General features: G+C 36.2%; 1 protein-coding gene across 1 annotated transcript in view; it reads right to left on the minus strand.

Annotated features, from left to right (window-relative positions):
- Positions 1 to 296: 296 nt before the first annotated feature.
- The window catches only part of PCDH10 (protocadherin 10), a 57,707-nt gene continuing 45,930 nt past the window's right edge, over positions 297 to 12,073 (minus strand). Inside the window, exon 5 of the mRNA XM_035292938.3 lies at positions 297 to 825. Coding sequence (XP_035148829.2) covers positions 755 to 825 — 71 coding nt within the window. The 3' untranslated portion in view covers positions 297 to 754. The remainder of the gene's footprint in view (positions 826 to 12,073) is intronic.

Consider the following 12,073-nt stretch of genomic DNA (forward strand, 5'->3'; position numbering starts at 1 on the left):
AGACCCTTCAATAATCTGTCTAAAACTGACATCACTGTGTGAAAAGCCGCTCATTTCTATATCTCATTTTGGATTCATGTACGTGCACTTTTATATCCTTCAGTTCGACATAACATTTGGCCTTTCATGTTCTCAGTTTAAGCTACAGGGAATTCAGAGCTATTTCAAAGCATAAGTATATGAATCTGCATATAAAAGGCTATATGTCCTACAGAGGATTCTATGGAAAAGCAAACTGTTTCAAAGAAGAAAATTAGAAGTAATTCCCACAACTAAAAATCACTAAAGTTAATACATTTTTCATCTGATGAGAACAGTTTTATTTTTTTTAAGCCAATAGATTAATCCCAAAAATGGTGGGGATTATTTTTTGTGTACGAGGTCAGGAAAAGAGAACAAGCAAGAACTGAAATTTGAAGAGGAAAGTAAAGGAACAGTGTGTACATTATATATATTGTTTTCTAAAATGGCCACATCACACCAGAAAAATCAATACTTCATATTCCTGTATCAGACAATAGGATTCTCACCTACATAATGTATTAAATATCTATGGCTGCATGGCAATATACCCCAAAACATAGCAACATAAAACCACAAATATTTATTATCTCACAATCAGTGTGGTTCAAAAATTTATTTCAGCTTAGCTAGTGCCACTGGATAAGGACTCTCAGAAGGTTGCAGTCAAACTGTCAGCAGAGGCTGTGGTCTCATCTGAATGCTCAACCTGGGAGTCTGTTTCCAAGCTCACTCATGTGGTTGGTGGTAGCCCTTGATCTTGTGCCACATTGGTCTCTCCACGTAGCTGCCTCCACAATAGCTCTGCAAGCAATCCAAAAAAGAATGAGACAGTATGTAAGAAGTTCCTCAAAATGGAAACAATAGCTTTTTGATACCCTAATGCAAAGTGTGAAATCACTTCACTTTTATCACATTGACTTTTTAGAGGTGGTTTACTATATCACATGTACATTCAGGGAAGAGATATTACTCAAGGCCGTCAGTGTTAGGCTGTGAAAATCATTGTAGGCCATCATAGAGGCTGCCAACCATAAATATACACAGTCATGTTAAATTGCCTTAGGTAGTTTTTCATATTACAAAAGACATTTCAAAATGCAAGTTCTGTCAGTGTGGTTTTAAACCAAAAGTAATTCTGCTATACAAATTCTGCAGTCTTCCTTTTTCCCAAATATATTGCTCTCCAAATATAATCTTGCTAGTTTTAGAAAGTTTCTTAACTTGAAATTGATGAGTATCATTACTTGCATTTTTTAAATAACAGTTTTTATCTTTTTTTAGCATAAAAAATTGAGATTAAAAAAAGCAACTCACGAATATAATTGTGTAAATTCTGAAGCTAACAAAGTACTTAGCACAGAAGTTATGCAGCATATGGTTATCCTAGTCCCAAACAGTAAAATGTGTCTGTATGTGCCAGCTCTTAATTATCAGCTCATTAACACTCAGGTGTCAATTGCTGGTGGCAAAGGCAATGCCCAAATGGCCTAGTTTCTGTCATGCACAGTGTAATTAAATTGACCTCAAGTACTGAAGCTTGCTAGTTGTCTGATACTGTTTGGACACTAATTTCAGGCCACTATTCAAAATAGAGTAATATGATAAATAAACCAATGCAATGAGAAAAAAGCTATACTGAGTTTTATATTGTAATTTAATGTAATAGCCTTAAAGACAACTGAATAAACAATCACTGTTCTAATCTATAACAAATATAACTATGCATATTACCCCTTTGGTTTTAACATTATTGATTTAAAATTACTTTAGATTTCAAGATAATGATATTACAAAAAGGTAAAAATAAGTTATTCTAATACTGGCATATGGAAAAAGTATTTTGTTATTTATTGATATGTAATAAAATAAAGAAACTATGTATATTTAAATTTTTAATTATTAATTCCAAAATGTGATTTAATTTCAAACATATCAGTGCTTCTCTAACAGCAATGAAAAATATACTAAAGAGATTCCCACATTCAAACTCTCAATAATGTAAGATCAAATTTCCTCATGACATTCTGTGTTATGCTTAGAAGATGTTTCTTATTATGTTAATAGTTCATTTTCAAGCTCCCAGTTACAGAGAGGGGAGAGGTCAGTTAATTCACTAACCTTTCTTCTTCCTAAAACGTCATGAACGTGAAAAAATATTTAACGAAAAAGCTACAATGACAAATAAAAGACAAACTATTGAGGAAATAACTACGACAACATTCTGAACATTTGGAAAGAGATAAAATGTCATAATTGACATATTAACTACGAAAGTTTTAAAACCTTAGCTGGAAGTTAAGAGTGTAAAGAAGAAACCTGGTTTATCCCATAGAAAACTCCAAAGGTTCAGTAATCGATAGCACAAATTAGTTCTGAAGTAGGGGTAAAAATAAGCCTAATAAAGAAGACTAAAAATGTTAAGAAGCAGTTAGATATCCCTGACATCCTCATTAACTGTGTACATGTAGGTGATAAGTATTCCCTCTGGTTAGAAGACAGCAGATTTATTATTCTCTTAGGAGGTTGAAACAGAGAGCTCCTAGATTAGAAGACAGCAGGCACAGTTTAATGTGCAATCGTCATACGAAGAAGTTTGGATCTTGGGTCTTCTAGATTTTTTTTCCCAATTAGTTTTCATAATTCAAGTACCCAGGCTTATACCTCCAGGAAGAAGATCTGAAAATATTTATCTTGATTATCTAACAAGACCAAGAAGAAAAATATGCTGAAAGATACTGGTCAGGAGTTCTGCAACTAAATGTTAGCCAGATCGACCTACAGACAAACATACTCAACAAGCCTTCCACACAGGGACAGAGTTTACCCTCAGCATTTCAGAGTACCTACCGTTTTAATTATGAGCTGACAATCAAATATCATAAGACATCACAAAGAGTCTCTACCATAATCCCAGGAAACACTATTCAGAAAAAATAAAATGTATAATAAACTATCATCAATGTATTCAGACGAATAAAACAAAGTATCACACATACAAAGAGTTAACAATCTTTTAAAAGAGAAACATTTCAAAACAAAAATAACTCTTAGAAGTAAAGTAACAATAATAATAATAATAATAATAATAAAAAGCTCAGTAGAGGTTTGGAATAGATATGTAACAAAATATCCAGAAAGTATATTTTTAAAATATAGAAAATAAAAAAGAAAAAGTAATGAAAATTGACAGACCAGTAGAGGAGGTTCAGCAACCGAACAACAAAGGATCCAAAAAAAAAAGAAAAAAGAAAGAAAAAGAAGGAAGAAATGATGAAAGTAATAATTCAAAAAAACTTATACTTGAAAGGCTTGGAGTTAAAGATTGGAAAGTTTATTTACAAAAATAATCCACTTACTTTAGAAGATAATATGGAAACTCTTTCAAAGAATCAAACCTTAACAACAGAAAATTTGGCATGAGTTAAGCCTGACCAAGAACTAAATTCTTCAAGCATTCACAAAGAGTTTTGGTTTCTTCACCGTCAATGTATGAGGCCTAAAATTAAGGCCCATTGTTACGTGTTGGCATTACTTGGAAGGTCTCAAAAAGCCCAACTTCAAGTTCCCTTCCCACTCTGCTCCAGAAGATGAGGTCTCCTAACCAGACCAGGTTAGGAGAACAGGCACAGGTCCTGCTTCAGTTCCCTGGCTTCAGTTCCTTGTTATCACATGGAATTATTCAAATAAGCTAATCATATCATCCCCTTGGAACCAGGGTGCACTTCTTGAAACAAAAAGCTTTTCTCCCACAGTCCATGGTTGTTCCCTCTGTTTCCAAGTGCAACTTCCATGTGGTTCTGTGCAGAGTGCAGTGTCCACCTCTCCCAGGTTGTGAGTAATAAATTGCTGCAGATGCCATTTTTCTAGTGTCCAGTAGCAGGTTCTTCATCCCAATAACATTAGGGCAGATATCCCTCCATCTTCAGTACACTGAATGGTAGGTAAGTAAAATAACCTCTTAAAGGACGGTCCAACCATGACCAAGGACACCTGGTCAATTTTCAGTCACTGCTTTTGGATAACTAAGTGGTTTCATGATACTAGAAGACCAGGTGGGAACAAACCACTAATTGCTTCCAGTGCCATCTTGTTCCCTCTCTTTGCTTTCTAGGAAGCTCTTGTTGTTCCCCAAAAGAAAAATTCTTGTTAATTGACAATACCTGGGCATGACTTGACTGACTGTTAGGTTTGGTCTGTGTTTTTGGTAAGTTTGTCTGAGTCTCCTGCCCATAAAAGTAGTGACAACATAGCACCTTAAAGATAGTCTGGTGCTTGAGTCCTACCTACCAAGGGTAAGCTAGAGCCCTCTGGTTACAGCACCTAATGTAGTGACAATTACTAGCTGCTTAGGGCAGCCATGTGGATATTAACTGTGACTGCATATCCCCATGAGGAACATGGGATGACACATTGTCAGGTTTGTAGAAAAGAAGGAGACCGATATAGAAAGAATTAAGCATGGCTCCCAGGTTACCTAACAAGAGTTGCCATTCAGGCAAGAGTAGCTACCTTGCCCATTTCTTGTGTAACTGTTCCCTCAGTGCATCCCATGCATCCTCCTGACTCCCAGGGGTAAAAGGTAAACATCCATGGCAGCCCATTGTCAAGGACCTGATGGAAAAATCATGAAAGAGAGTTTAGGAGCATGTGTTACCAACCCCTCTTAAAACATTGGAGAGGTAACGTAACTGCTCTCCCAATGAAAAACCCTACCCAAAAGTGCCTAGGCTTTTCTTAGTGTTGCTGTTTACCAGGATGCAAAATACTTGACTGCCATCACTGCCTCACAGTCAAAATGACCTTACTAGTTGCAGCCCCCAGCACTGAGGAGATCGACTGGTATTCCCTAGCTGTCTACAGGTGGATTGCTAGGCTCCCAACATTTTTATCTTCAACCATGCAGAAGGTCTGCACCAAGAGAGATCAGGAAACAAACTGAAATCTGTGACTACTAAACTTTACATGGAATTCAAAATATTCTGAGGAAATTTGTATGGAGAGAAAAGAGAGATTAAAAAAAGGAGGAAGACTGCATGCCTATAGTAGACAATGGCTTTTAGAATGACCTCTGGGTTGTGATCCCAGAACTCTTCCATTGTGCCAAAATGTTTTCTGTTTCTCTGTTACAACAAAGATCATGATTCTCAGTTTGACAGGGTAAAATACCCATGACACCCCTATGGCATAGCATAGGTGTTATTTAAAACCCAACTTAAGTCTGGGGTCCTTAAACCCTATGATGCAACCATTCCTTGGAAAAGGCCCCTAACCATAATGGTAGTCACTTGAGGCTTTCTAAAGTAAAAAGTTTATAAATATGAGCAGCTTATAGAGGGGAAAAATTAAAAAAGAAAGAAAAAGGAGGAAGGCATCTTGGATATGGGGAGAGAGAACAAAATTGAAATAAAGGTATACAATTTGACCACTTCCCATTGCTCCTGGAATCTCTATACTATCTCTGTACCATGGCCATAAGCTGATGGTGGACTTCTCCCTGGCCCTACACCATACATCTTTAGAATGGCAAGTTTTGGCCACATACTGGGCTTTTCTGGAAATAGAGAAGTTTCACAGACATTGAGCTTCTGATCCTCCATACCAAGCTGGTCATTATGCCTTGGGTCATGAAATCAGTATTCCATAAGCTCTGCACAGCTACCTAGGGCTTCCTTCAAAAGAATGGCACTAAACTGGACCCTCTAATATATCCCCCCTGCAAGAGCAAGTTGCCTCACCTCTCCTCAGCCCCTTGACTGATGCCTCAATTCTAGAAGAGATCAATTCACTTATGCAACTCTTGACAACCTGGAGTGCCTCTTGGGAACGACTGAGGGAACATGTTGATACACTTTATGGATTAACTACCACCATTATATATGATGGAGATCAGTGGAATTTACGACTTGTCATCCCTTAATCAGGATGTGCCTGATAAACAACAGGACGAAAGGGTCAGCAAAACTGGCAAAACATAAGATGGTCAGTTTTGTGCCAAAAGCCCAAAATAGGAAACGGCTTCTTCTATACATTTTCACAATCTCTAACTCTGTTGTCTAAAAGTTGACCCCTTCGAGATAGACATCTCTGAGAATCTCTTGCCCCACAGAGACACGATATAAAAATCAAGGCAACAGATGTCACTCCATGTACTAGGATCATAATACAAGGCCTCACCAGAACATTCCTTATTCCTTTAAAGTTATAAACATTATTGATAGTGACTTAGGAATTTACTTTACTTCTTAAAATAGACAATGTTGCGCTCTTGAATAAGGTATTCAGTGCAACTTCCACGTACCCTTCAAGACTCTGAGCAGCCAGTTTGAGTAAGAGGCACAGTGCCATCCTTGAAGAATTCCTATTTAGGCTACTAACTGGCAAGTAGGCCCCCTGCTATTGCTATAGGTCTGGATTCATTCAAATCCACATCCTTTTGTGTTCTCTGCAATAATGCCACACAGGTCCCTCACTTTTCTTTTTTGGCCATAAATGGGACACCACTAAAGTTTATGTTTTTGAATATTACTTCATGCATAGCGTCTTTAACCTGTCAACTGCCTGCTTTACATGCTGGATATGTCTTCCACTGCATAGCAATCTACTTATCACAAAGATATGAACTGATGCCCAGGCTTCACGGAGCTAATGGGGATCTAAAATTAAGGCCCAATATTATGTGCTACCTTGATATCTGGTATAACCAAGAGGTCCTCCAATGGCCTAAGCCTTCTTTACTCTGCTCCCAAAGATAAAATTCCCTTAGCAAAAGAGTTGTCCTTATCAGGGATCCCAGGCCCTGTTCCTTATTATCCCTAAGCAGTGAGATTTCAGTTCCAGGCCCAGCCCCATAGAAGTACTCAGACTATTCAATGTGGGAGGTCGTTGGCTCTGTCCCCGAGTTCAACCTCAGTGTGATCTTTTTTTGTTGTGTATGGTCTTCCGCCAGGCTGTGAGACTATTTGACTAACAAATTGCTGTCATTCTTATTCCTCTGTCCTCTGTTAGGTGTGTGTGTGTCTCCATCCCCATAACCCTATGGTGAGAATGCCTCCTTCAAGGGGGTGAATTGTAAGTGATCAAACCACCCTTTACATGCCTTCTGATTTTTCTTTCAATGTTTCACTAAATTAGTTGAAGTAAGTTGAGCTAACATGGGTGGAATTATTAGGTGAGATAATGATTTTGTAAATCAGGTTAGTCAGATTTACTCTTGGTGATGAAGCAGTTCAATTTGATTTCTCTGGGACACGTACTCATATTTGGCTCTAGTTGTGCTTATTCACTACCAATATAACATGTTCTTAAGAGGAACAAAAATGCATACATCTCATTTTAAAATAAATGCATAAAAGAATAGTAAGAACTGCCTTTAGTTTCTTAGGCCAAATTTAATGGTGCCCCATATGAGAGAATCATCCTTATGGGTGAAGATCAGAAGAACTGAAAATTTTTAAATATAAAGTGAGGTTCTAGATGCTGTAATTTATTTGTATATTTTCAAGTATAACTACTCCCAAGATTTCAATTTAAAATTAGACACAGGAATGGAAACATAGCACAGGTGAAGAGTTCAGCATCAAGAGAAAGGATGAGGGTAAGTTGTTAGGGTTATTGTTAGGTACTTCCATGAGTAGACTTACATTTGTTAGTCATCTTCTTCATGGGTGGGATTCAGACCAAAACGTTTGTAAGACTCTGTTCTACATTAAAATTCTATTATTCTGTGGGACCCACTTAAAAAATAAAAAATAATAAGATTAATTACTAGTAGAGATTAGAAGACAGTTGGTGAATACAGACTTAAAACCTTGAAGGTATTAAGACTTTTTCAAAAATATTTGCTGAAACATTAGTTGAACTCAGATGCAAAGGAAATATTTTAAAGTGTCTTTTACAATTGTTAAATCTTTAAAATTTTTTAATCAACATTTCTTTATGTTTATTAAGTATTGTTATGTGTGTGTTACAAAAAAAAGAAAGAAAATGCCAGAAGGTTTGACTTAACCTGTGCCCTTTTTACATGGGTCAGGCCTAATTTTGGTACATACACTAGCCAAAGTTATACATATAAAAAAAAAACTTTAAAACTTTTAAATTTACATATGATATATTTATAAAATTATTTATAAACATTATGAATGAAAATGTTTTTACTTAAATAGATATAATTTTAATAGTATTAAAAATCATCAGTTATTATACAGAGAATAAAGCAGAATGCAGCCTGGATGGTACCATTTAATACTAGAATAAAAACTTTAAAATACTGTGATATTGTTTAAATATAATGTAGCTTAGGCCCCTCATGGGTAGCCCCCATTCTAAAACTTAAATGATAATTAGAAAGCCTTGCTACCAATAAGATATCTTCCTGCATAATTTTTTTCCTTTACATCAATTGTCTAATGGCAGCATGATCCTCTCTGGCAAAGAAGAAAGCCTCCATCATCATTTCTCTCCCTTACCTTCATCAGCCTACTGACCATCAAGATAGCAAAGAAGTACAGTCTATTTGTCCTCTGAAATGCCTCTCAATTCTATCCTCTCCCCTCCATTTTTATCAGTCCATTCTAAGTCAATTGTGCTTATTTGTTCCTTACCTAGAAATTTACAGCAGTCTCTTACCCCAATGTCTATTTTTCTCTTTTTCCGGTATTACAAATTATCCTCCTATTTATGTAATTTTTTTTTTTTTTTTTTGGAGACAGGGGTTTCACTCTGTCACCCAGGCAGGAGTGTAGTGGCACAGTCTTGGCTCACTGCACCTGCCATCTCTCCAGCTCAAACCATCCTCTCACTTCAGCCTTCCAAGTAGCTAGGACTACAGGTGCATACATCACTCCTGCCTATTTTTTTTGTTTTTTTTGTTCTAGAGACAGGGTCTCTCCATGTCACCCAGGCAGGTCTCTGACTCCTGAGCTCAAGCCATCTGTCTGCCTTGTTCTCCTAAAGTGCTGGGATTACAAGTGTGACCCATCAGCCAGGTATGCTGTCTTGCTAAATATAATTTAGGCAATTCTTAGTTATTTGTATAATTTATATTTATCTTTTGCTGTTGTTATATCTAGGACTGGGATAGACTCTTCTATACAGTCTTTAAAAATGCTTTCTCTCACACACAAAAATACTTCTGAAACTAAACTCTTTGCTAATATATAAATTGTAAAAATCACCGAATGTATCCTTTTCGCTCCACATAACTGATTTGCAGTTAGAAACTTGCTTCCCACCTCAGTAGCAACATCTATAACCAATAACCACAGTGTTGTATCCTTATCGTAAAACTTGTTAAAAAGCTATGTCAGTATTACATATTTTTGCATGATGTTAGTGGTATCACCAATTTTCCACTATTTGGTTTCTGAAGTTATAAGTACATCATCTTAGAATCAGGAAGGCACTTTTAAACTGAGTAGTATTTGTAAACACTGTCATGTGAAGACCATACATCATTGTCAAAGAGGCAAAAGAAAGAATGTAAGCATCTATGGAGATATTCAATGAGGCGGTTTAATATTACTTCATTTTTAAATAAGGTTTAATATACCTCTTAATGTTGCTTCTTACCTAAAGAGTATTGTACCACTTTATTTCAGTCTTTGTCAGATTTTAACTAGAATTACTTATCATTTATTTTCATTATGTTTTTTCTTGTTTTCACTTATGTATGTTAAAATGTAACTCTCACACACATCTCTCATTCTCTCTGTCTTTAATTCAGTTTTGTTTGGTATATTCTATGCCAGTTTGTTGATGAACAAATACAATTGCTTTTCAACCAGGCATTTTGATACTTTAAAGTATTATAGGGGGACAAAAGGGAGTTGTTTTACCTACAATACAATGTTCGTATTCATGTATTCTTTCATATAAGCCTGTTATTACCCTTCCCAAACACACCCACCCACACCTATCCACATGCGCACACAAACACACACACACACACAATTTTGAGAGAAATACATTGCCAGAGAAGTCTGACATTGGCTATTCCTCTATTATTAATTAGAAAACACAACTGGGAATAAGAGAATTCTCACATTTTTGAAAAAAAAAATGTACAGTTGTCAGCTTACACAATTCACTATGCCACTACTTCTTTTCTTCATTTTTTCATGATCAAGAGAAGAGTTATTCACAATGATAGGGAGAAAGGGAGGTGGGGATTGTGTCTCAGATTAGGTGATTTCAATGTTATCTAAATGTTCCCATCATTCAGACAGGTTGATTGAGTAATTGCCCAGACATCTTAGATGTTTTCTATGAAAAATAAAGAAGCAAGTCAAAACAAAAATATCTCCATCCACACAAAATTTTCATTATGGATCAATATCTTTCCTTTATAATATGAATACCTCCCTTAATTATCAATCAAGTTACAGATTAATTTGAACTACCTTATCTTAACTGGGAAATTTGAAACCTAGCTTTTATGATGAGGAGATAAAACTTTTAATTGATTCAAAAGAAAAAAAGCAAAGAGGGAATTTTAGATATATTCTGAACAGGCAAAGGACAGCTGTAGAGAACAGGGCCTACCAAGCTAAGTAATGACAACTTCAAGAAGTCTACTAGTAGAGCAGCTTTTAAAATTCAATTCTATTGAGTAGAAACTGAATACTGCCTGAATTTATTTTTATGAAAATCATATGCAAACAAAATGATGCTGTCAAATATGCAGTATTCCCATCAAGCATTTATTTGTATGGAAATACATGTTCAGAAAGGACATTGGGGTTAGATGACTATGTCCTAGTGCAAACATACACCTGTATTTTTCAATAGTGCAGAGAGAGGACTATTTGAGAGTTGTAAAAGGAAATGGAGGAAGAAAAGACATCCAGCCAGATGTGAGTTTTATTTCCTGTACTCCATGCCACTCATAAATGGAGAGGCAAACATGAACTGAGCTGATAAGTGGATACCAACGGCAACTCTACTGTAATCTTGAGGTTTTGAAATTTGCACTGCTTAGACACAACCCTGTAGCAGGTTGAAATTTTAAGAAAAGAATTTCTTTGTTTGTAGACTGTATTCTATACTTTCGGTAACGAAGATCAGTGGTTAAATGTTGATGAAAATTTAATAACATATACTACTTTCATTGTGAAATTGCCATTGCTAAATTAGAACTGAGAAAATCGTTACAGTGAAAGAGATCTAACCATCTCCATCTTAGTTTTAACCTCCAAGCTGTCCTTCTTCACTCCTAGGCATAGGCCAAGAACTTTGGGAGGAACTTGGTTTATAGTTTAACTTTGAAACAGCTGATAACCACCCTTTCCCAAAACAAACTGCCTTCCTGTCTTGGGACTAGACTGCCTTTGTACAACTAACAAATTAGCCACAAGATCAGAGATTATGGTTTAGGAGTTATGCAACTGGAAGCTACAAGATTCTGAGCCTTTCTAAATTGCTCCTGGGTATAACATTACTATTGTAATACCTAAGATCACTGCTTGAGATATTTTGGAGACCCTGCACTTAATCAACTGGCACCACCCAGATTGATAAACTAGTGCATCTGGTCTTGTGACTCCCACCTGGGAACTAACAGTGCCACACGGCAGCTTAACAGCTTCTACATGCTATGATTTCATCTTTGAACCAATCATACTCCTGATGCACTGGTCCCCCCACCCATTAAATTATCCTTAAAAACTCTGATTACCCAAATACTTGGGTAGACGGATTCATGTGATAATAAAACTCTGGTGTCCTTAACAGCAGTCTCTGCATGAATAACTTACTCTATTGCAATTTCCCTGTCTTGATAAATTGGATCTGTCTAAGCAGTGGGCAAAGTGAACCTGTTGGGCAGTTATAATTGTGTGTTAGCATTGTGTTAGGCATTTCAGCTTCATTGTTCATCTAATCCTCACAGAAATTCTACAATTAAGTGTACTTATCATTTTACAAATGGTTAAATATTAAGATTCAGATGTGACATAACTTCAAAAATATCTTTTCTTTTTCCACAGCATTAAATAAGTTTAAATTTGAAATACAGATCATATGGTGCAGTGCTTTTCAAATATTTTGGGGAGTG

Source organism: Callithrix jacchus, chromosome 3 (genome assembly GCF_049354715.1).
Source record: "Callithrix jacchus isolate 240 chromosome 3, calJac240_pri, whole genome shotgun sequence".
In the NCBI taxonomy this organism is placed as follows: Eukaryota; Metazoa; Chordata; class Mammalia; order Primates; family Cebidae; genus Callithrix; species Callithrix jacchus.